Source organism: Acinonyx jubatus, chromosome B3 (genome assembly GCF_027475565.1).
Source record: "Acinonyx jubatus isolate Ajub_Pintada_27869175 chromosome B3, VMU_Ajub_asm_v1.0, whole genome shotgun sequence".
Classification (NCBI taxonomy): domain Eukaryota; kingdom Metazoa; phylum Chordata; class Mammalia; order Carnivora; family Felidae; genus Acinonyx; species Acinonyx jubatus.
In genome coordinates, this window is record NC_069386.1 from 102,811,303 (window position 1) to 102,837,808 (window position 26,506).

General features: G+C 42.0%; 1 protein-coding gene across 3 annotated transcripts in view; it reads right to left on the bottom strand.

Moving 5' to 3' along the window:
- The window catches only part of SLC35F4 (solute carrier family 35 member F4), a 349,918-nt gene that overhangs the window by 220,401 nt on the left and 103,011 nt on the right, over positions 1-26,506 (bottom strand). For 2 of the 3 annotated variants that reach the window (XM_053224484.1, XM_027065806.2), the window contains exon 1: positions 20,966-23,993. The exons of the other annotated variant lie outside the window; for it this stretch is intronic. In XM_053224484.1, coding sequence (XP_053080459.1) covers positions 20,966-21,068 — 103 coding nt within the window. In that variant the 5' untranslated portion in view covers positions 21,069-23,993. Of the gene's footprint in view, positions 1-20,965; positions 23,994-26,506 lie in introns of those variants that run through there. 3 annotated transcript variants of the gene reach the window in all.

Sequence of the window (26,506 nt, forward strand, 5' to 3'; positions counted from 1 at the left end):
TCTCCCTCTCTCTCTCTCTCTCTCTCTCTCACACACACACACACACACACACACACACACACACACACACACAGTCTTATTCTTAAGGCCATCTTGATCAATCTCTCCTCTTTCCAAAAAGATCCTTTAAATGCAACATCCATTTGAGGTAAAATTCAAACTTGGAGGAGAGGGAGAGGCTGCGTAAGTCCTAGACTAAGTTCTGTATCAATGCTGTGCATTGCAAGTTACAAGCAAACATTGCTAAAAAAGGAAGTGGAAGTTGATTATCTTTTCCCATGACTTCAGGAGGAGGTAGAAGAGCTGAGTCATGGGAAGATCTAAATTTTACAATTTTGACTTCTTGTTACTCCCTTTAGTAGAGGGTATGGGTTTGGGAAGCAGACAGCTCTGGACTCAAACTCTAGTCCTGGCATCTGTAGCTGTACCATGGGGCAAGGGAACCTCTCTGAGCCTCAGTTTCCTTGTCTGCAACATAGTGATAATAACACCCCCTTCACAGAAAGACTGTGAGTTTTCGTGAGATCCTATGTTCTATTGCTTTGTAATGTGTTAAAATGCTACACAGATGACAGATAGTGGTAGTAGCAAAATTCAGAATTCATAACCTGAATCCTTTGTGTCTAGGATAAGTTAAACCCCTGCTATTTCTTTCAAAGTGCTTGTTTTGAATCTCATAAACATTTCATCTTTACTTGATCTTCAAAGATTACTCTGCACAAAGTTCAGCCTTACATTCATTTACAATCCACCATGGCTGTACATAGTACACATTTTGGGTATAACTTTCTATTAAAAGTCACAGGATAACTGGCTTTTTCTTAAGTTCTACTATATGCTGAGATTCCCATTTCTGCTTTTTGTCTCTAATAAGTTTTCACGTGCCAGATGTTAGATGTGCTTGGGCTTTTACCTGCATGAGCTTTATGGGTATAAAACTTTAGGGGCGCCTGGGTGGCTCAGTCGGTTAAGCGTCCGACTTCGGCTCAGGTCGTGACCTCGCGGTCTGTGAGTTCATGCCCTGCGTCGGGCTCTGTGCTGACAGCTCAGAGCCTGGAGCCTGTTTCAGATTCTGTGTCTCCCTCTCTCTCTCTGACCCTCCCCCATTCATGCTCTGTCTCTCTCTGTCTCAAAAATAAAGGTTAAAAAAATTTTTTTTTCAAAAACTTGAAAGAAGATAGAATCTAGAAACAACTAGACACATTGCCTCCATTTTCCATCTCTTATCAAGTAACCAAACCTGAGTTGGGAAAGGTACTCAAGCCCAAAGTCAAACATATGCTCTCCCTCCTTTCTGCTTCTTTTTTGGGAGTCAGACCTAAGTCACACGTAGGAAAGCCACTGTGAAATTCTACACTCACAGCAAATATAATGAGAATATAATACAAGTCAAGATGAGTAATAAGGCCATTGAAGACAGCTTTATTAAAAGCCACACAAGGGACTGAGAGTGCAATTAACAACATCTGGTGTGGCCTCTGGTTGTCTAATAAGTGTAATTGTGTCATCTTCTCTGAAACAGGTGAGCCAGTACTTAGAAAGGGGAAAAAAAAACAAAAACAAAAAGTAAGAGATGCCTTGGAACATGTTAATCAGAAAATCTGCTTCAACTAGAATTCAACTTCATCGCCACCAAAATAATCTCCCAAAGAGAAGGGGATTAGATGTCACCGTAAAACGATTCATTTGACTCATTCTGAACTCCTCCCTAAGATTAAGTTCCCACAAATTCCAAACCTCACTCTCCATCCCATGCTTCATAAACCTAATGGGCTTCCTTCCACATGGGTAAATTTCCATGTTCCCAGACTACTGGGCCAAGGATCTCGGGGTAGCAAATTATAGCAGCCCACTTCTCATTCAGCCCTGCAAACACCACAGGCAGCCCCACAGGCCTCTGAGTGAAACGCCGGGTATCCTTTGAAGATTTCAGCCCATGTAACAGGAGAATTCTCGCTGCATTCTAGCCTACAGTGCAAAATCACTAAGAACAAGGTTCTTGAGAGTCTTCAGCGGATTTTTCCCTGAAATTCACTTAGCCATACAACACACAGATTAGATCCACTACAAATATACACGAGGTCACATGCTAAGATGTTAGTAGTCAAGAGTGTTTCCCGGATTTATACAGCTGAAGGAAAATAATACTTGAAAAATCTCAAATGAAGCCATGAGTTCCTAACAGTGGTTTTCACCCCATGCTTTCAGAGCCCAAAAATGCATCAGAGTAGATGCAGTGTGTCAGAAGGGCTGTAAGAGAATGAGTGGGAACACCCACTATAGGCCTCAGTGCAAGTCCTCTTCAGTCTCCAAAATGACTCCACAGAGAGGAGAGGATATGGATACTTGGCTTGTGCTAAGAAAGAAAGAGTATTCCATTGCCAGAGTGGTAGGTGTTACCCAACGGGTGCTCTGTGGACTGGTACTAGCCATGAACTGCTACCAATCTGGGACCAGATAAATATGGAAATTGAGAATAAACATTAAGAAAACCTTGTCGCGGGGCGCCTGGGTGGCGCAGTCGGTTGGGCGTCCAACTTCAGCCACGTCACGATCTCGCGGTCCGTGAGTTCGAGCCCCGCCTCGGGCTCTGGGCTGATGGCTCGGAGCCTGGAGCCTGTTTCTGATTCTGTGTCTCCCTCTCTCTCTGCCCCTCCCCTGTTCATGCTCTGTCTCTCTCTGTCCCAAAAATAAATAAACGTTGAAAAAAAAAGAAAACCTTGTCGCAAGCTGACATTGCTACGGTATTTCAGTGCATGATTTTTTCTCTTCGCTCATTTTTATTGATTTTGCAAGATTTTTGATCTATAACAAGTTGGAAATTTAAAAATACAGACTGGTCCTTTAGCACAGATGGTTTCAGAAGCCGTGTTCTAGACCTATGTTCACAGCCTTGGATGTTCATTGGACTCTCCCGGGGAGCATAAAAAGGACCGATGCCTGTGTCTCAATACCAAAGAATCTGTTTTAATTGGAATGTAATTTAGCCTTAGCATTGGGATAGTTTTTAGAACTCCCAGTTGTTTCTACTATCCAGCAAAGTATTTGAGAACCACTTCCTCATACTGATAAGGGATTAGGGGATGTGCTTAGGGGTCAATAAACTGGGAACACACAAAAATAATTATTTATGTTACTCTGAATATTTGGAAAATAATTTTAATTCAATGTTTTAAAACTAGGGTAAAATGGACTAGAATGCTATGATATATAGTCATGTTACATACGATTTTCAATGTAAACTTTTTATTGCAATATAACATCCATACGGAAAATTACACAGACCTTAAGTGCCTGCTTGATGGTATTTTCACAAGGTAAACACGTCTGTGAAACCAAAATTCAGATCAGGAAACAGATAATGCACAATATTGCTTGCCCCCATGTTATGATATCTAAAATAGCTTCCCACCGGGAGGAAATCAAGATAATGTACTCTGCCACCATGAATACGGCATTTATCTCAGTTTATAGTAGATCTAGTTTAAGTGGGAAGATTTCAAAGAATAGAAGTAGAAAGGACAATGATTCTTCCTGGTAAAGGTGGTAGACTGAGGGGCGCCTGGGTGGCGCAGTCGGTTAAGCGTCCGACTTCAGCCAGGTCACGATCTCGCGCTCCGTGAGTTCGAGCCCCGCGTCAGGCTCTGGGCTGATGGCTCAGAGCCTGGAGCCTGTTTCCGATTCTGTGTCTCCCTCTCTCTGCCCCTCCCCCGTTCATGCTCTGTCTCTCTCTGTCCCAAAAATAAATAAACGTTGAAAAAAAAAAAAAAGATGGTAGACTGAATACACACATCTCTATTTGTTCATTCAGGAAATTCCACTAACATGACAATAAGTGAATTTTTTAAAGGTGTAAATCCACAAGAATCAAGAGTGAAGGTAGTAACATTTTACGTATTCATTTTTTAATAACAACATGTTAGACACTAAAAGTAGTAAATGACTTTTCAGGCCTGAGAAAACTGAAACCGAAAATGAGGGTAGAGGAAAGTAGATATCAGTCCAATTCACAACACAGAATTGTCCTAAGTTACCAGTTACCACTGAAAGAGTGAGGCAAAAATCCGTAGCCTTGGCTGAGTCTGTTTTTAGTCTCTGACTCGGGAGTTTCAGGTCTTCTGCTAGCAATCATGAAATTGCAGCAGGCTAACTTGGGGGCAAGACCCTTCGTGGTTCTTGACCTCCTCCACCATTCCCACAGATTCCAAATAGCTTTGGAGCCCTCTACTCTAGAATATAAGAAGGTACACAAAAATCACAAAATTTCAAGTATATTGGCTCACAATAATAAAAACTTTAAAAAAAAACAGCTTGGAAAAACCAGCCCATTCAAGAGAAGAAAACAAACAAAAACATATTAGTAACTTCCTTAGAGACTAAGAGAAGTTATCATATCCGTAACATAAGAACAATAGGCCATATTCTTAAAAGAAATATTAGAAAAACAAAAGAAAGCTATTAAAACTTCAAGTAAAACTTTAAGTGAAACAGAAGACCATGGGGGAAGAGAAGGGAGAAAAAGTAGTTACAAACAGAAAAGGAGGGAGACAAACCACAAGAGACTCTTAAATACAGAGAACAAACTAAAGGTGGACAGGTGGGTGGGGGAGGGGGAAAATGGATCATGGGCATTGAGGAGGGCACTTGTTGGGATGAGCACTGGGTGTTGTATGTAGGCCAATTTGACAATGAATTTTATGAAGAAGAAGAAGGAAGAAGAAGAAGAAGGAAGAAGAAGAAGAAGGAAGAAGAAGAAGAAGGAAGAAGAAGAAGGAAGAAGAAGAAGGAAGAAGAAGAAGGAAGAAGAAGAAGGAAGAAGAAGAAGGAAGAAGAAGGAAGAAGGAGGAGGGGGAGGAGGAGGAGGAGGAGGAGGAGGAGGAGGAGAGGTGCCTGGGTGGCTCAGTCAATTAAGTGTCTGACTTCGGCTCAGGTCATGATCTCACAGTCCGTGAGTTCGAGCCCTGCATCAGGCTCTGTGCTGACAGCTCAGAGCCTGAAGCCTACTTCGGATTCTGTGTCTCCCTCTCTCTCTGACCCTCCCCCGTTCATGCTCTGTCTCAAAAATAAATAAACATTAAAAAAAAACTTTAAGAAACAAAAAAAGTTAATAAAACACTTTTAAAAGAAAGTCAAGAAAAAGTCCACACCACGAGATGGAAAACAATAGACTATAGGTACTTCACTACAGCATAAGCCATTAAGTCAGCCACCCCACCTCTCAACTTACTGCTCTAAAAGAGAATAAATTCCTTATTGCTTAAGCCAATAGAAGTTGAGTTTTCTTGCAGCCAAATTCATCCTGGGGAGACCTTGGGAACCAGTGTGCCTTGGAAATGGATAAACTGGTTTGTGGTCTGCAGCAGGGGATAAAAATGGAAGCCTTTATCAAATAAAGTCTTCTCCTCAAGCTGTTTATTTGCCCCAATTGTGATGCAAACATTGGAGACACAGGCAGCTATGCTATTTCCCTTTAGCAAATAACTGTATGTCTCCCAGTGCTTCCCATCCTGATTTTCTGTTACAGGCACATGAATACCATCTAAGGACAATGCCTATTCTGTGAGCTTCTTAGGAAGCACGAAAGGTTACGATGTCAAACAAACAGCACCTGGGGAGAAAAGTAGGTTTGTGCTCCCGCTTTGGTAATGAAGGGAAGTTTGCGTATCACTGTAACTTGGATAGATTTTATGACATGCTTTTTCATTGAAAGATTTAAAGTCACTATTATAATGCAGGTGAAAACCACAAGTTCCTTTGGAAACACAGCTCCTCAGGAAAACAAGAATCCAGAACGACATGTCATAACATTTCTGTGCAGATCAACAATCTGGGAGTATCTAGATACACTGCAAGATGTACTTGAAAGCTAATTATGCTTAGACAACCTCAAAATTGAAACACAAATCCATCATCCTTTCTTTTCTGTCAAAGACAGCATGGATGATGCGGATCTTGCCTCAAAAGTGACCTCAGTGACTTGAGTGCAGTGGAAATGATGACTCCCATGCCTAAGACCACTCCAGAATTTCAGCTTTTTATTCACTCCAGACTATAAGAACGTCCTCATGGAAATTCACTTTTGAATAAAACTGAAGTTCACTCCTATTTTAGTTAACACATTTGAATTCTTTCAATTTTTCCAGGCATTACCGTTAAATTTTGTACGCATTCTCATAAAACAGAAAAACAGATACAACTCATTGCAATTATCCACTTTATAGCCCATTCCTGTGAAATAATAAATTTCCAGTGTAATAAACTGCATGAAAATGTTTGGTATGTATGTGTATTTGGGGGTGAAGAGGTAATCTATAGCTTTATCTAGATTTTTCAAAGATTTCTGCATCCCCCTAAGTGTTAAAAAGCAGAAATACTAAGAACTACTGTTCTAACTGAGGGTTGGTGGGGGGTGGGAGGGAGGGGAGGGTGGGTGATGGGCATTGAGGAAGGCACCTTTTGGGGTGAGCACTGGGTGTTGTATGGAAACCAATTTGACAATACTGAAAAAAAATAAAAAAAATTTAAAAAAAACTACTGTTCTATGCTATGGAACAGTCCTCTAAGATAGTATGTAATTTCTATGTCAAGTCGTAGGTCATTTCTAACATGAATTTAATCCAATATCACCTTGTAAACGAGTAGTTATGTTTTCAAATGTGATCTGACCCAAGCCCTAAAAACCTGGCCAGAAAATTCCTAGAAAATTGAAGTTATCTTTACATTAAAAAGCCTACTTAAGAAATATGACAATTGAATGCAACAGGCCAGACCAGATCCTGGACCAGAAGGAGAACCTTAGTGGAAAAACTAGTGAAATTCAAATAAAGCCTGGAGTTTAAGTCACAGTAACGTACCAATATTGGTTTCTGAGTTTTGACAAATTTACATTGGTAATATAAAGTGATAACAATGGGGAGGGTGGGTAAGAGAGATACAGAGATTCTTCGTATTATCTTTTCTAGAAATTCAAAAATATTTCAAATAAAAAGTTGATTTTTTGCAAAAAGTCTACTTGAAATTTTTAACAAGCCTTGATCACACATTCAACAAATACTTATGGAGTGCACAGGCACAATTCTGTGTGCGGGGCACACAGTGCTGAACAAAATGGATCCATCCCTTAGGGAGCTAAGAGACCAGTGAGCAGGAAAGACATTAAACAGTCACAGCAATCAACATAAATTGTGAGTGCAGTTTGTAGGAAGTGCTGTAAAGAAAAAGTACAGAGGAGCGAGGTGCAAAGCTACAAAGTGCTCTCTGAGGCAGTGGCACTGAATATGAGACATGAAGGATGGCTAGGAGCCAGTCAGGTAACAGCACCAGGAGTGGGGGAAAGCCTGTTCATCAGTTGGGAGAAAAGAAAGGGACTGGAGCACGTGCCATTATGCCCACAGCATAATCGGGGCATGGAACAGTGTTGCCATCTGAAGAACTGGACCGTGCAGGACCTACCTTTGTAGACTGGGTTTAGGGTTTTACAGTTTTCCAAAGAGATATCGAAAGCCACTAAAAACTTTAACCAGAGGAATAATCCAATTAATGCTTTTAAAAAGATCCTGATGGCTGTGAACTAGAAAGGAGCACAGCAAGAAGCTAATGCTTCAAGTGCTCACATATCATATATATATATATATATATATATATATATATTTACGTATATATGTTTACGTATATATATAAAATGAATATATATATATATACATATAAAATGGAGAAATAAAAAGTTCTCAACTTCTAAATATATTTGTTCTAAAAAGTCCCTGGTAGACAGAGACCCAGTAAAAAAAAGAGAACTACAGGCCAATATCCCTGATGAATATGGATGCAAAAATTCTCAAAAGATACTAGCAAATCGAATTCAACAGCATATAAAAAGAATTATTCACCATGATCAAGTGGGATTCATTCCTGGGATGCAGGGCTGGTTCAACATTCGCAAATCAATCAACGTGATACATCACATTAATAAAAAAAAAGAGAAGAACCATATGATCCTGTCAATCGATGCAGAAAAGGCCTTTGACAAAATCTAGCACCCTTTCTTAATAAAAACCCTTGAGAAAGTCAGGATAGAAGGAACATACTTACACATCATAAAAGCCATTTATGAAAAGCCCACGGCTAACATCATCCTCAATGGGGAAAAACTGAGAGCTTTTTCCCTGAGATCAGGAACACGACAGGGATGCCCACTCTCACCGCTGTTGTTTAACATAGTGTTGGAAGTTCTAGCATCAGCAATCAGACAACAAAAGGAAATCAAAGGCATCAAAATTGGCAAAGGTGAAGTCAAGCTTTCGCTTTTTGCAGATGACATGATATTATACATGGAAAATCCGATAGACTCCACCAAAAGTCTGCTAGAACTGATACATGAATTCAGCAATGTCACAGGATACAAAATCAATGTACAGAAATCAGTTGCATTCTTATACACTAACAATGAAGCAACAGAAAGACAAATAAAGAAACTGATCCCGTTTTCAATTGCACCAAGAAGCATAAAATACCTAGGAATAAATCTAACCAAAGATGTACAAGATCTGTATGCTGAAAACTATAGAAAGCTTATGAAGGTAGTTGAAGAAGATATAAAGAAATGGAAAGACATTCCCTGCTCATGGATTGGAAGAATAAATATTGTCAAAACGTCAATACTACCCAAAGCTATCTACACATTCAATGCAATCCCAATCAAAATTGCACCAGCATTCTTCTCGAAACTAGAACAAGCAATCCTAAAATTCATATGGAACCACAAAAGGCCCCGAATAGCCAAAGTAATTTTGAAGAAGAAGACCAAAGCAGGAGGCATCACAATCCCAGACTTTAGCCTCTACTACAAAGCTGTCATCATCAAGACAGCATGGTATTGGCACAAAAACAGACACATAGACCAATGGAATAGAATAGAAACCCCAGAACTAGACCCACAAACGTATGGCCAACTCATCTTTGACAAAGCAGGAAAGAACATCCAATGGAAAAAAGACAGTCTCTTTAACAAATGGTGCTGGGAGAACTGGACAGCAACATGCAGAAGATTGAAACTAGACCACTTTCTCACACCATTCACAAAAATAAATTCAAAATGGATAAAGGACCTGAATGTGAGACAGGAAACCATCAAAACCCTAGAGGAGAAAGCAGGAAAAGACCTCTCTGACCTCAGCCGTAGCAATCTCTTACTCGACACATCCCCAAAGGCAAGGGAATTGAAAGCAAAAAATGAATTACTGGGACCTTATGAAGATAAAAAGCTTGTGCACAGCAAAGGAAAAAACCAACAAAACTAAAAGGCAACCAACGGAATGGGAAAAGATATTTCCAAATGACATATCGGACAAAGGGCTAGTATCCAAAATCTATAAAGAGCTCACCAAACTCCACACCCGAAAAACTAATAACCCAGTGAAGAAATGGGCAGAAAACATGAATAGACACTTCTCTAAAGAAGACATCTGGATGGCCAACAGGCACATGAAAAGATGCTCAACGTCGCTCCTTATCAGGGAAATACAAATCAAAACCACACTCAGATATCACCTCATGCCAGTCAGAGTGGCCAAAATGAACAAATCAGGAGACTAGAGATGCTGGAGAGGATGTGGAGAAACGGGAACCCTCTTGCACTGTTGGTGGGAATGCAAATTGGTGCAGCCGCTCTGGAAAGCAGTGTGGAGGTTCCTCAGAAAATTAAAAATAGACCTACCCTATGACCCAGCAATAGCACTGCTAGGAATTTACCCAAGGGATACAGGAGTACTGATGCATAGGGGCACTTGTACCCCAATGTTTATAGCAGCAGTCTCAACAATAGCCAAATTGTGGAAAGAGCCTAAATGTCCATCAAATGATGAATGGATAAAGAAATTGTGGTTTATATACACAATGGAATACTATGTGGTAATGAGAAAGAATGAAATATGGCCTTTTGTAGCAACGTGGATGGAACTGGAGAGTGTGATGCTAAGTGAAATAAGCCATACAGAGAAAGACAGATACCATATGGTTTCACTCTTATGTGGATCTTGAGAAACTTAACAGAAACCCATGGGGGAGGGGAAGGAAAAAAAAAAAAAAAGAGGTTAGAGTGGGAGAGAGCCAAAGCATAAGAGACTGTTAAAAATTGAGAACAAGGGGCGCCTGGGTGGCTCAGTCGGTTAAGCAGCCGACTTCGGCTCAGGTCATGATCTTGCGGTCCGTGAGTTCGAGCCCCGTGTCGGGCTCTGTGCTGACAGCTCGGAGCCTGGAGCCTGCTTCCGATTCTGTGTCTCCCTCTCTCTGACCCTCCCCCATTCATGCTCTGTCTCTCTCTGTCTCAAAAATAAATAAACGTTAAAAAAAAATTTTTTTTTAAAAACTGAGAACTGAGGGTTGATGGGGGGTGGGAGGGAGGGGAGGGTGGGTGAAGGATATTGAGGAGGGCACCTTTTGGGATGAGCACTGGGTGTTGTATGGAAACCAATTTGACAATAAATTTCATATATTGAAAAAAAAAGTCCCTGGTAAATAATAATGTCACCTTAGATGTATTATATTGCTTCTTTAGAACCTGCCACCATAAGTCTAGCAGAGAAGACAGTGTTCCAAATGGCTTCCAACTCACTCAATCTGGATCTTTCCTCCAGAATGTGCTTAGACATAGGTATGAACAGAAACACAAGATAGATACCAAAGTCACATGACTTGGAGCTTAGCAAGGTATCAGAAGCAAAAATCTGCATGCTCTGACCCCCTTAGGAATCTTAGCTTTCACAGGAGATAAACAATTCTTAGTATGTCTGGTTTTCAAGACCACAAAACCATTATTGACACCTCACTAGTGCCATCTTGGCATCAACCCAGGACTAAATATAGAAAATCCCAGACTGAGGAAAAATGTAATTTTCAATGCCTGTTTAAAATATACAATGTTAAATGTCATCCTCAATTACCATACCTTGAACCTGAAGGAACTGGTGCGCTGCCCTATCTGAGCTAGAAAACGAAATATGTCTTCCAAACTTGATGTAAGCAGTAGGACTTCAATAAAACTTAATAAGTAGTCTACAGTATTGGTCGGATACTTCCTAAACAGAACTCCCTAGGGACTTACACTCTAAACAGACACCTGGATTTTCTTAGTTTGCAGAAATATTGTCTCTATAACCTAAGTATGATCTTGATATACTCCAAAAACTATCAGAAACAGAAAAAAGGAAAGATTGGACCTTGATTGAAGCCTATGATTTGAGTAAGAAACTTTTTTATGCAAGCTCTGTGAACCAATAGCGATTAAGTTGACTGTCCGGCCAATTGCTCCTTTCCACTTCAAACAACCTTTTCCCCTACAGTCAAAAGAGCTACTGGAGAGAGTTTCTGGCAGCCATGATTGCATAACTTGACCCTGCCCCAAGCCACCATAGTCCATAGAATCAAGAGTATGCACTTGACACAAATTGGGCCAAAGAGTCCCTTTCTCCGGGAATCTGGATTTAGAAGTAAGAGATTCTTGCTCAATCTGTCTGCTCTCTTGAATAGAGGACACGTAAACACTGGAACTGCTGGCAGAGGCTATTTTCAACCATTTGGACAAGGAAATTGAGAAAGCCAGCCTGCAGCAAGAGACAAGAATGGAGAACATGTGCCAGAAAAAAGAGATGAAAGGCAGAGAAAGAGGGCTTCCTGTTTTCCCTATCACCCTCCAGGACCTGATGCTAGCTCATCCCACCTGATCCCTGCCCCTAAAATCCATAGAATATTCCCAGTATCCTTTCAATCACTTCCATTTTTGCTTAAGCCAGTTCAAATGCAATCTTGTAACTAGAGATCAAGTAAGTCCTCACGAACACTCCAGGTCTCTCCATTTTATTTAGTCTCAAATAACTGAGAACCAGTTTGCACAAATTTTTTAAGGCAAGATCTCTGAAAGGAGAATCTAATTCCAGCCTCTCAAGGCGGATAAGTGCAACAAAATTAAAAATGCTTATCCTAAAATGTTAAACAGAAGAGAAGCAGGGCACAAAATCGTGTATATATCAGAATTATGACCACACTATAGTTTACATTTGCCAAAACTCAAGAAGGGGAGCCCTATACGCATTAGGAAGAAAGGAAGGAAATTAACCAAAATAACAGTAGTTGTACTAGAGTGACAAGTTTATTTTTCTTTTCCTCTATATTCTTCTGGGTCTGTAAATAATTAAACGCTTTATAACTTAAAAAAATTAACTCCAGAGATTATGTAGAAATATGTTTATATGTTTATAACATATATGTTTATATGTTTATAACATATATGTTTATATGTTTATAACATAATGATGTATTTTTTAAAGTAGAACATAAAACACTCTGTTATGTTTACTGCTATATAAACAGCCCAAAAAGGAACTGTGCCTCTAAAACTCTGCATATTAAAGAAACACTGCAACTTTCAACAAACTGGCTCCAAATTAATCCTCAGGCTTCGCTTCCTCTCCACCTGTTTGCCCTCCCAATCCTATCTAACCCTACTTGTCCCCAACCCATGCTACCCATCTTCAAATGGGCTTCCATGCTTCCCCTCCCCCACTCTCTTGCCCCTATTCTCCCACACCCCTGGCACCCTTGAACTCCCTTCTCCTTTGAGGTCTGGGTATCTCTAGATATGCAGACTCATCGCGTCCCTCATAGGCCCTAGATTTGTCTTCTCTCTTTTAGATCAACCCACTGGGAATAACCTCATCACAAATGGCCTCCAGCCCATTTTAAACTATCCTTAGGGGCAACCCAGATAAGTGTAATCCACTGCCCCTTTCGATTATAACACCAGACAAGCCAGAAATGGATAAGGAATGGAAAACCATTGTGAACTTGGATAATGTGCAAATGATCTCTAACATCGCTCTAACACAACTTTCAATACCAATTCAAAATGCAATGCTGAGTATGAAAAACAAACAGCAACAAAAAAAAGTGGTAAGTCGCTTATTTACCAGGAAAAAATGAGCAAGGCTCTTGGATGGTGAAACCAGTTCTACTGTCTTCCTCCATAATCATTAACAACTTCCATATATTGAACCGTGCCAGACATTCTGCATCCATTGTCTTACATAATCCTCCTAGTGACCTGTGAAACAACTACTTTTATTCCCATACTACAGGAACAAAATTGTTGAGCTGAGGTGTTTAATGGCTAAGAAGTGGCAGAGCAGAATCTTAAGGTCTTTGCATTAGACCTCATGGCCTCAAACAGGCCTTAGATATACTTTCTTTAGAAAGCCTGTCTGAAACTTAATGTTAAGCCCACGTGTTAGCTAGTAGTCGTAGTAGTATTTTATAATACAAATACCCAACTTATATGTAAATTTATATTTTAAATGAAAAATACACACCAAAATTAGCACTGTAGAAATGGCATTATCCAACGTGAATAACATAAACAATGATACTCATTCAGTCCTTGTATATTACAGTTAAAAGCTACGTAACAAAGACTTCTCAATACTCCACATCGATGGTAATTAGAACTGTCTATGAAACACTACCTATCACATACAAAGCAATATAAAGCTTATTATCAGGGTAAAACAGAACATGAACTGGGAGAAATAGTGATGGCGTTTGTGTCACTAGCAAGAGACGATTTTATAACTTACTCCAGCCACAGTTGCTTAAATGTTACATATTGTACCATGAAGACCAACATCAACCATTTTAAAAGGGGGTGGGAGGAAGGACCACATTGTATTTCTTACAATTCTACCGACTTTGTACTACTCTGTATTAAAAAAAAAAAAAGCCTTTGCCCCTTTCAAGCATAGAGAAAGTGATAAAGAAAACAAGAAGGGCAAAAATGCAGAAGTTACAACCACAAAGGTAAAGTGATACCATCTGATGTATTCTCTGAATAGGCACATCTGTTTGATTCATTCAAAGCTGGTGAATTTTTTCTCCAATTGCTACTATCATGGACTCTCTCTCTTTCTGTGAGAAAATAATTAACTCAATTTCTTCAAAGGAAACTATAATCATTCATTCATTAGTACAACAAACTTTATTGAGCACCCAGGATATATACCAGACACTTTGCCTAAGAGGAAAATACATAAATAAAGATAAGTCCTTGCCCTCCCTCAGCTCCGTGGGTGAGACAGTCTTGTGTAAACAGCCAAAAATAGTGTCCTAAGTGCTGGAGCAGAGGTGAGTACACAGTATTATAGGAGCACAGAGGGAGGATTAACCCAGCCTGGGGCAATCAGGAAGCTTTACAGAGGACAGCGTTTCAACTCAGCCTCAGCCTTCAAAGAGCTTTCCAAAGAGTGATGAAGGAGACACAGGCAGAGGAAGTCATCTGGCCATAGTGTAAAAAAGCATTGAGGAGGAGAGCATGGGGACAATAATGTTATCGAAATAATGAGCCCCTTGATGAGACTATGACCAGGGTTTATGGAGGCCATGTGAGATATGAAAAAAAACAAAACAAACAAACAAAAAAAACAACCTGGGGGCGCCTGGGTGGCTCAGTCAGTTAAGCTTCTGACTCTTGGTTTTGGCTCAGGTCATAATCTCACAGTTTCACTGAGTTTGAGCCCCTAGTCAGGTTCTGCAGTCTACTTCAGATTCTGTCTCTCCCTCTCTCTCTGCCCCTCCCCCACTCATGCTGTCTCTCTCTCTCAAAAATAAACTTAAAATAAAAATAAATTTAAAAAGTGGACTAAAAATCCAACAACCAAGCAGATTAAGGTGCTTGAATATATGGAAGACTATGAATACATTATTAAATAAATTATTAATAATTATATAATAATTAGTGTGAAATAAAAAGAATTTGCATGTATTTATGGATATAAAAAAGATTGAAAGGATAATATTAACCAAAATGTGAATACTAATCACCTCTGGGTGATGGAATTATGAGTAATTTTGTTTTAATCTCCCTTTGCTTCTCTGCCTTCCAGATTTTCTGCATTAAGCATGCATCACTTTGGCAATTAGTGGGGGAAATGCGTGCTAAAATAGAACAATGTAAGCTGGGCTCAGATTGTGGCATGCTAAGGAGTTTAGACTTTACTCCACAGAAAATCAAGATTTATTCCAGGCATTTGATGAGGGATGCGAGATGAACAGATCTGCATTTTACGAAATTAAATGTTAAGGTGTGCATACTAGATTTGAAGGGTTTGAGGCTGGAGGAAAGATGTGATGGATAGAAATAACTAAGGTAGTGCCAGTGGGGATGGAAAACACATATTTAGGGAAGAACAGATAGGACTTCTTAACTGAATATGGGTAAGAAAAAAGGGTAGAGGTTTGAGGATAACTCCAGGTTTCCAGGCAATTGGTTAGATGCAGATATTGGAAGCTAAAAAGTATAATAAGAAGGAAAGGGCACATTTTAAGGACAGGCTGATGAATTTAGTTTTATGTGTGACATGCCTAGAGGACATCCAGGTAGGAAGTCTAGTAGGAAGTTCGAAATGGCCTGGGTTTAGGAAAAGAGAACCTAGATATACAGACTCATAAGAGATAGCAAAGCCAGGGGATTGAATGAGCTTACTCAGGGAAAGTAGGGTGAGAAGAACCAACTGAGGCTGGAACCTGGGGACATGCTAAGTCATAGCAGCAGTCAGAGACATCAGAGAGCCAGAAAAGCCAGAAGCTGATAGAATTCTTTTTGGAGAGGAGATGCTCAGCGCTGGGATCAGAGTAAGGGGAAGAGGTTTTACTGTTGCAGCTACCAAGAGTAAACAACCACAGAACCTGGTCACTAATGGGGCATAGAAAAACAAAAGGCCAACAGGTGCAAAAAACATAGAACGAAGAAAGACAACTGGTTGCCATCTGAGAAGGAAGGTGCAGTGAAGAGATGGGACTTTTATGAAAGCTGTCAAAGCTGACCTACTGCATGGCTGTTCTGAGACAGCAAATTCTATACCTTTTTTTTTTTTTTTTTTTTACAAACAAGGAAACTGGCATAGAGAGGGTCTCAGAGCCAGCTCCCGGCAGGTTTAAGACTAGAATCGATCTCCAAATCACTAGGGTTTAATTCACTACACACCAATATACCACCTCCTTATACAAACGCAAAAAGAAGTCTCACCCCAAGAATATCAATTATGGAATACAATAAAACCTAAGTTGACTTATCCTTTGACTTGACTAACAGAAATAACTTCTTACTGCATACAGCTCTCTCTGACCACTGCCTCTCATCTTCCAGCTAACTTCCGCTCCCCTTTGATCCCACTGAGGTTGCAACCCACTGATCCTACCATCTCTTCACTCTCCCTAACTACCTTGATTTCCTCTCCTCTACTTACCAGCTTTAAATTCTACGGTCAACCATTACGGTAATACCTTTCTTGCATCCATTTACTCCTCCCTTTCCCCTATTATTTTATCATACCCATTGGATAATCTGCACTCTGGTGAAGTCCTTCTCTTCATTTGCTCCAAGTCTTCATTGTATCAGTGAATGTAACAACCTACCGACTGGTCTCACTTTCAATTTGTGGCCAGAAACTTTAAATGGGCTCTTTAAGGCAGCCAAACCACTTTACTGCACTTCCCTGGTCTGGTCATGCTCCCTACTCAATTATTCACACCTTCTCTCTCCTCCAACCACTACCACACCCTCCCCCATCCTCACTTTCAGTTGATTCCTTGCTTCCTCTTTGGAGAAAATTAAAGCAACCAAAGAGAAACGCAGCTGCCTCCCACATCTTGGTTATCCACCTTCCAGAACCTGCGCCCACGCACACTGCCCTGCATGAAATGTCTTTTTTCTTGTGCGGTAGATTCCATGCCTTATCTCTCCCACATTATGGATTATTCTTTCTCTACTGAATCATTCTCAAGTCCTTGCAAACTTGCTGTTATTTCTTCCATTAAAAGAAAAAAAACTTCCTTGATCCTACGATCCCCATTGGCTCTGCTCCCCTTTGCACAAAAAATCCTTGAAGAGTTGTCTATGCTCACATTTCCAAGTCCTCTAATTCTCTTATACACATTCTAGTAAATTTTATCCTACCTTACCTGCTCTTGTCAGGGTTCTTGTCAAGGTCACCAATGACCCCCAATTGCCAAATTCAGTGGTCAGTTACAAGTCTTTATTTCACTTAACTTTTCAGCAGCATCGGACTCAGCTAATCCCTTCCCCTTGAAACTCTTCACTGGCTTCCAGGGTATCACAAGCTCCTGGTTTTCCTCCCACCTCCCTGGGAGCTCCTTCTTGGTCTACCTGCATGGTTTCTCCTCTCCCCCAGCCTCTTAATGTCTGAGACCCTCAGGATTCAAACCTTGTTCCTTTTCTCTACATAAATTCACTCTTGGAGCTCTCATCAGTCTTAGGCTTCAAATACCATCCAGATGCTGAAAAATCCCTAATTTGTATCCCCATTCAGACCTTTCCTATGAACTCCAGGCTTACGTTTCATCTCCAATTACATTTAACATTCCTCAAATAGTATCCTTAGCCCCAGACTCCCTCTACCTTGAAGCCTTCAGGATTCAGCTGTTGGCAACTCAAAGTTGGTCAAACCAGAAAAGATGGAATCACATTTTGCTCCTCTCTCTCTTGCAGATGTCATATCCGGTGCACTGGTAACCCCTACTGGCTCTAACTTCAAGTATCTGCAGAATCTGACCACCTCTTACCACCTGTTACCACTCTGGTTCAGGCCGACATCATCTCCCACCCAGGTTATTGCAATAACATAGCTAGTCTCTCTGCTTCCACTCCTGCCTGAATACAGCAGTCAAACTGATCCCTTTGAAAAGTCAAGTCACATCACTCCTTTGTCAAAACCCCAGAAAGGCTTCCCAAAGGACTTACAATGGCCTCTAAGGCTCTACTTTACCCGACCCCTGCATTCACAGTGACCCCATCTCTACCCATTCTCCCAACTGCTCACTCTACTTCAACCATGCAGATCTGCATGCTTTTCCTGTAGCATGCCAGGCACGTTCCAGCTCAGAGCCTTGCACTGGCTGTCCACCCTGCCTGGAACATCTTCCAGATATTCACGCATCTAACTTCTTCACATACTTCAAGGCTTTGCCTGGTTGTGATCTCCTCAGTGAAGTCTTAACAGGCTGCCCTATTTAAAATTGCCACAATCTCTACCCCTCCCCCTCAGAATTGTTCATTCTTTTTCCCCTGTTGTGATCTTTTTTAAAGCACCTATCACCTTGAAGCATACGACATTATTTGTTTGTTTGTTTGTTATTATTGTCTGTCTCCACTCACTGAAACTTCAACTCCAAAAAGGAAAACGTTTTTGTCTGTTTTGTTCACGGGCGTATTCTTGGCACACAGGAGGTCCTCAAATAGCACTTGTTGAATAGAGGAGTCTATTTCCCCCACCAGACCAAAAGTAACTCAAGGCTAGACAAATGCTTCCATCATTTCTGCACCCTGATTATTATCCTGATAATATCATACCCTGACAATACATCTCATACATATACACACACACACACACACACACACACACACACACCTTCTTTTTGTATCAGTCTGACTACCAGCATTTCTTCCGCACAAGGCACTCATCTTCCTGATTGCCAGGGACGGCACCAGTATACATTAACAGGAGGCTGATCACTGATGCATTTTCTCAGAGCTGAGTCCCCACCTACTTCTAAAAAGGTAAATGGCATAGATATCAAGAGATCATCCTTAAGGCCTCACATGTGACCAGTCAGAAAATGGGAAAGTCACCTTGCCTTCACATATTCGATATTCCTCACCATAGCCTTTCCCTTAATATATCCCTCCAGACTTCCCCCAAGCTGTTGCTCATTCCTGGTAACAGCTAAATCAATTGGCCATATTGTACTGGTTTGCTTCAATGTGTTTGTTTACTAGTTGAGGCCTGCATTAAGGGCAGGATTATTTCACGGTGCTCGGCTGCCTGGCTCTCTTCCAGCTCTCTCCTCTCCTCTCTCTCACTGTGCAAAATGGCAATCTCTTTCTACCTCTGAAGGCACGAACATCCTGAAAGTTATTTGACTATCATGTAATTCTCTGTGCTCATGAGATTGTCTTCACTGACTTCTGTGGCCTCAAGTTAGATAAGTGCCCATCAAAAATAACTACGCCAAATGTACCTTTATCCCTGTTCGCTTCAGTTACTATCTCAGCCCGTGCTCTTCCCTCTTTTTGTCCTATTATTGTACTGCAAATGAAACAAGGGCCGCTATTTGAATGAGCATGAAAAGATAATATGAACATGATTTTATTTAAAATGTCACTTTTCCAGTATTCCATTTGGTTTGTTCTTTATTAACCACAGTTCCATTGTTATAAAAATTATATTAATAAACTACCCTGAGTCTTGAAATTTCAGACAGCTTCCACGTTCTCTAAGCAACCAAAATCCCATGGTTCCTAATTAAAACATTCAATTACTTGGTGAAATCCAACTAATGTCCACATAGCATACTTTCCTCGCCATAATGCTTTATGGTGCCTCATAGCATAGTGCTGTCCTTAAGTTTCTAGGGTAAAAAAAGAAACCCTTTGCCAATAGGGGGAAAAAAAGAAGTTTTTGAATCTATAGTACAAAGACTTCAAACTGCATTCCACAGTGTGTTATTTTCTTTCCAGAAAATTCTAACACTATATAATTACTTTTGTATGGAAAATGAATAATGTAAGCTTCTAAAAACAGCTAGACTGAAACCATCCAAATCAGACAGGCCTTTCCTGAAACCAAATGAAATATCAAATGAGAAAATATCTCTATGAGAACAAAGCTCCTGAATTATTATTAAATAGAGATGCAGCATAGTGGGGGAGAAAGTTACATGAAAAAAAAAGTGTTTTCTCCTCTACGTGTCAGGGTTTGTCTGCTTCAGAGAAACTGTAACATTGATCGGACCCCAAAATGTCACAGAAAAATACCAATCAGAAATGCATCGAGGATCTTGCGGTTTCTGGTTAAAAATAACAGCAAAAACATCAATTAGGCTCCATCTATTGCGACAGAAATGCATTGATACAGGAAAAGCGAGATCCCACCTGCATGGGAATTAAGCCGCAACTAGTCCCCCAATTCGGAGAAAAATGAGCTTCACTTTGGTCGCTGGCTGAACTAATTCCAGCAAAGACAGCCAGTGGGGTTTGTGTGTTGGGGGGAGGGGGACAGAGTAGAGCGCACCTCATCGCCCTCCCCGCGAAACTGCTCTAGCAATGTGAAAGCATCCACGCCGCACGACCCCCCCCCCCCCACCGCCCCCCTTAGCCGGGAGAAAGCCTGTGCAGAACCGAGAAGCCTACTCAGGCTGAGAGGGAGCCGCGACGTGCCGCCGGCCGCGCGGGAGCTTGGCCCTGTCGCGCCTCCCGCTTGCACACACCCCACCCCCAGTCGTTTGCATGGGTCTCTGGCTCCAGGCGCCGGCACTCGGAGACCTGAGCAGGTTTCTCTCTGCCCGGGGTGGAGGACCTCGCAAAGACATTTTAGCAGGAGTAATTCCCTCCTGGCGGCGTCTCGACAGCCGGAGTGCACAAGCAGAGCCGGCCTGCGCCGGGACCCAAGTCTGCCTCTGCCGCCCCCGCCGGCCCCACCCCCGAGCCTACCCAGCCAGCGCGCCCCGCGCCCCGCCTGCAGCCCGGCACCCAGTAGGGGCTGGGGGGAGTGCAGCACCTAGGGCTGACTTTCCGCTAAGTCAACAGCCATGGCAGCCTTCCCCTTGGTGGTAAATGAGCCAGAGGTGAGCCGGCCGACGGCCGCCCGGAGCGCTCACCCGGTGCCCCCGGCGCTTCCCACCCCAAGGCTGCCACTGTTTCCAAACTCCTAGGCGCAAACGGCCCGGGCCCCCGTTCTCTCTCGTGGTTCAGCACCGAGAACAACGGACATACTTTTCGCCCCAGCGGCCCCAACGCCAGGAAGGTAGCGTTAGCGGTACCGGCAGGGCTGCAGGTGTCCGGACCGCGCGCCCTCCCGCATCCCACCCGCTCCGGTGCCTGGAACAAGGCAGCCCCGCGGCGTCTTACTTTTCTGGCTGGAGTAACCCGGGTAATAGCCATAGTAGCCAGTGATCCGCAGGATCCGGTCCTCGATGGTGGCCACCCCGTTGGGGGCCGCTTTGACATCCATAGAGAGCGCGGGGCGGCGGCCCCGGGCGCGGCAGGGCGGAGAGCGCAGCGCGGGGCCCGGGAGCTGGTGCAGGTGCTGCTGCTGCCGCCGCCGCCGCCGGTGCTGATGTTGCAGCTCGTGCTCCCGCGCCCGGGCTCTGACTCCACCGCCCGGCGCAGCACCGGCTCCGCATCACAGCGGCGGCGGTGGCGGCGGAGCGGCCCCCACTCGGGCCGGCGTCTCCGTCAGCCTGGCAGCTCTCCCGCCCGCCGCCCGGCGCACTGCTGCCCGAACAGCGCCCCCTCACCTCCGACGCCCACCGCGGCCGAGCGGGTGTGGGCGCCCCACCTGGCCGCAGACTCTCCTCGTTAACCCTTCTGCACTCCTTCCCCGGGGACTAGACATCCCCCAACCCCACCTGCCAGAAGGGATGCCCTGTCCGGGGGCGTGGGAGGAAAAGAGAAGGTGAGCTGGTGGCAGGGGCTCAGGGAGGGCCCCTGGGTGGAGGGGTGGAGATGGAAGAGACCCAAGCGGAACCAAGTGTTAATGTGAGACGTGCACCGTCGCTCGGGAAGATGACACCTCGGGGGCGCCCCCGGGGCCTGGTCCCCGCTAGGCGTCTGCACCACCTGGGATCAGCTGATGCGCAAGTGTTCCCAGGAGTTAATCAGTTGTCCAAACTTGCCTAGACGACGAGGAGTCTTTTTCTTAAGAAATGAAAAGAAAAATGAGGCCTCCGCAGGTGGCACGTGGAGTGATTATCCCGGTATTGCGGACACCGAGACTTTAAAAGATGAAGCCCTCGAGTCTGACGGTCCATGTCCCGACCCTCCAGCCTCCCAGCGAAAACAAAGGCTACGGAGACTCAGCTGTGCACAGCATGTTTATTTTGCCAGTTTCAAATGCCCTTAGGAGAAATGATTTTCTCCCTTTATTGCCAAAAACATCAGGGGGGGAAGCCCTTCAAACTGTGAATATCTGGACGGATGAAAGTTTTAGCTACGGCCTAGAGACCTTCCATCTGAGTCGAGAACGTCCTTGAGCTGTGTGTTCAGAGCAAACACCCTCCCCTCAGGTGTAACTCTTCTGTTTTCGCGAGACACCCACCGGGTTAGAATCAGTGAGTAGTGGAGTTGATTTCTCTATTCAGTCGGTAGTCACAGCCTCCTGAAAATAATCTTCAAAATTTCAACGCAGAAACTAAAGGGGATGGGGGCTCAGGTGTCAGCTCATCAGCTTAGAGGTCATTATGTTCATTTTCCATCCAGACCCAGTTTAAGACACATCCCTGCCAGATTTCACATTTCTAAAATTTAGGGAGGAGGTGGGGGGGAAAACAAGTTGACCTCAGTGCCCCTTCAGAAACCTCCAAAGAGCCAATCACAGCATTCTGCCTGCAAGCATTTTCCCCATTGTGTGTATATCCTTAAGTGGGAAGAAATGTGCAAACTTTTTAAAAGATGAATTAGATTTAAGCATAGGAAAATGCAGTATTAAATTCCACAACGTGTTAAGGGGTTTCATCCAGACACAAAGCCTACAACAGAATTTTGAGAGTGGAGTGAATCTGAAATGATTTTGGCTGGAGAAGGGAGGGTTCATAAAGTAGCCAATTTCCTCCCACACCTGCTTCCTGGGCGCGGAAAGATGGAAGGAACTTAAAGGTCAAAATGAACTTAAAGGAAAAACCAACCTTGGAGGCAATGGTGAGGAACTGAAATTTAAAGCAAAAATGGAAGGATTATGCCTTTATACTCTGCTGCCCAACACCCCACCCCCGACAGTGATTTTCAGCACACTTTGGTACTTTTATTATTTTTATTTCGGTGGCAAACCTTATACAAAATGTATGCATTGTACATGGTGAAATGGCTTGTTCACACTAATATGTCCCTTTTGTTTAAAGTTTCTATAAGACAAATTTGCCTGCATTACATCTAATATGTGTTTAATAACATCATAATCCATAGCATATTAATATATCAATGATTCAATGAGAGAGAAATTAAGAAACTACTCCAGCAAAAACCTTCTGGGGTAATAGGAATATGAATATGCACAGACTTTAAAGACAAGTGCTTTTGCCCTATTAATGCTTATAACTTATTTTACCATAATGTATTTAAGAGCTAAATTACACTTACTCTGTAAATTATTGCCTTCTTCCTAGTTTTGCTTTGTTTTTAGAAATGTCCAGAGTAGTGGTTAGAAATGTACTTAACTGAATCCCATCATTCGTACAAACAGCAAATTCAGCATAAATTTAAATAATGTAAATATTATACCCACAAGAGTCTATGTTTCCTAAAATAAACTATTTTAAAAAATCTCTGACTGACCTGGGAATTAATTTCAAAACAGCAGAGCATTTACAAATGTCTCCCTAATCATCTGTAATAGGGTGACTAAAACAGTAAATGCAAGCACATACCGCAGTCTAGGCCACACATTTTTTTAATGGAACTGAAATTCTACAATTATTAATTGATCAACAATGAGAAGCAAATTTCTGCTAGTTGATAAGCACTCTCTGTTGCATATGAGAAAAGTTTTTTAACCTTTCAAATTTCACATTGCATATCATTTAAAGTTTATGGAACTTCTTTTGAGGGGAAGAGAATTTTTACAAAACATTTTTATATGGTCAGCCCACCAGTGTTCACAAACCCAAATACAAAAATTCAAATTTACAAAATGTGAAATACCCGAGTGTCTCAAATCTGTTCTGAAAAAAAATGAGGAAAGATATAATTGAACAAATGAAGACTGAAGGTGGTTATTTGATTTGAAAATGGTTCCTCATAGTAGCCAGTTTCACACAGCCAATTTCCCTATTAAATCAAATAGTAAATCAATTTTCCAGGTAAATCATAACTCAGTTTAGAAAAATGTGGTTTGTAGGCAGGAATATTTCTAATGCATTATTAGCACAGGGCATCTGTCTATGCCTCCAAGTGTGTTTTAATAGCTAGACCATATTCACTTTGATCATCTAACCAAGTCAGATTAGGTATTCATACTAATTGAGTATATAAAACTTGACCATTTGTGTTATAAAAAAAAAGGCATATGATTTGTAAAGTGGTTTATATGATAGTCACTTACAATCTTTATGTCTGATGCTAAAATAACTACACCAAGGAATAACATTAAAAACTATGATCACTGAACATAAATTCTATTCAAAGATATACAGTCTGTCGTAAAATCATTTTAAAAGACTGCATCAGCCTTTATACTTTGGAAGGGTTAGTAAAATAAAATCCATGGAATCTACTCTTCTTTACTGTGATTAGCAGCTAGAGGCCAGAAAATCTGGATTTTAGTCTTCTTTCCTTGGCAGGAACAAGTTGCTTAATCTTTTTGACCACCTATTCGGAGTTACCACTAAAAGATGCTAAAAGAAGGATTCTAGTATAGTGTCCCTACCTCCTTGAGCTAAGAGTAACTTGGCTGTTTGGAGAGCCAAAAATGTTTAGGTTTAATACCCATGGGCCAATGTTGCCTTGTATAATCATCAGCACTATTTACAGAGTTGACCCCAGGTAGTTTGCACAGTGTTTGTGTTTAAAAGCATCTGGCATCTAGCCAACTAGGTGATAAGCACTAGCATCTGGAGAGAAAAAAAAAGTAGTGTTCCTATTCCATTTTCAGGAAAGCTGTTTTGAGCATTTAACCACCAGGTCATCAGCTGTCCCATTTGGAACACTGATACTGCCTTTCTATTCCAATCTTAGGCAATGTTAGGCATTGTTAATTTGTCTTTCAGCCGATAGGATTGAAAGGGCTTGAGAGGACTAGCACTCAGTACCTGTCTATGAAATCAGGGGATAGTCCACTCTTCATTGACCTCTGGCACAGGACTATTTCTGAGGCTCATTTCCTTGGAAATGTGTTGAAATCCTTTGGGGAAAGTCTGAAGTCATTTCAACATATACATTCAAATTTGAGAATTTGTCTATGACGTGTGTGTGTGTCTGTCTGTCTGTCTGTCTTCTCTCCCCCCTCCCAACCTCTTTTCCTCACCCCATCCCTCAGCCATATAGTACAATGATTTAGAACATGGACTTTGGATCCAGACTGCCAGGGGTCAAGTCTTATTCCCCATTTTCTAGCTGTGTGACCTTGGGTGTCTCTCAAACTCCATGACTCAACTTCCTTATCTGCAAAATAAGAATATTGTACTGTTAAGAAGAAAACAACAGGCCCAAAATGGTGTCACTCAAGCTAAGTCACCAAATCTGAACTTTATACCTAACCTAATTGTAGTTTCAACTTCCCCCAGAAACGTAGTCTTAACTCTTCAGTCAGGAATTTTCTGATCAACATCAGGGAGGATTCTGTCACATGGGCCCTCTCCATCCCCCAAAGGAAGATGAGGTAATCCACCTAATAAGATTCCCTGCCCTTCCCCCTAAGGGAAGGTGACTTTAGCTGAAACAATCCTTTTCTTTTCCTTTGCTAGTAACTTCTTGCCTCACTCTCCTTCCTACAAAAACCTTCCATTTTGTACAACTTTTGAGAGCTTCCTAGTACACGCTAGATGTTGCTTGATAAAAGCAATTAGAGCTTTAAAATTTATTTGGTTGAATTTTGTTTTTTAATAGTATTTACCCCATGGTAGACTAAATAATTTTATATTCATAAAGACATAGGGGTGCCTGAGTGGCTCAGTCGGTTGAGCATCTGACTGTTGATTTCAGCTTGGGTCATGGTCTCACTGTGGGATTGAGCCCTGTCTGGGCTCCATGCTGACAGCATGGAGCCTGTCTAGGATTCTCTCTCTCCCTCTCTCTGCCCCTCCCCTTCTCTCTCTCTCTCAAAATAACTAAACTTTAAAATAACTATTATATTCATAAAGATCTTATAACAGTGGTTGCCATATAAAAGCATCATAAATGGTAGCTATCATTATTATTATGTTTTATGGATACATAGAACACTTTGAGTTTTAGTTTTCCGTCTGTAAAAATGGGCTCACACTCACCACTTAATAGTGGTGCTATGATGGTTAAATGAGATAACACATGAAAATATCTTACCAAGGCCTGGTACATAGTAGGTGCACAGTAAATATCAATGTCTTCCTCCCAACCCCATCCCTGCCCTGCCCATTCTTTATCACTAAAGCTAATTCACTTGGACGGTTCATTTCACATCATTAGGAATTTCCATGTCAGTTGCTGTCAGGAGTCTCCTTTAATCCTTTCAACAATTCCATGACAGCAATCACATGAAGCAGATCTTGGAATCACACTGGCAGACCAATGGGATAGGTGGGCCACAGAATTTAAGTGCTTTGCAGAAAAAGATGCTCTAGGTCAGCAGTTCTTCCTGTCCTTTGAGAAGGCATGAGAACCGGGAGAATATGCTTCAGACTAACAACAGCACCAAAGTTGGTGGTCCCCAGGCACGGGAGGGACTCCAGTCCTGCCTGATGGCAGTGCCCCAGGGAAGCG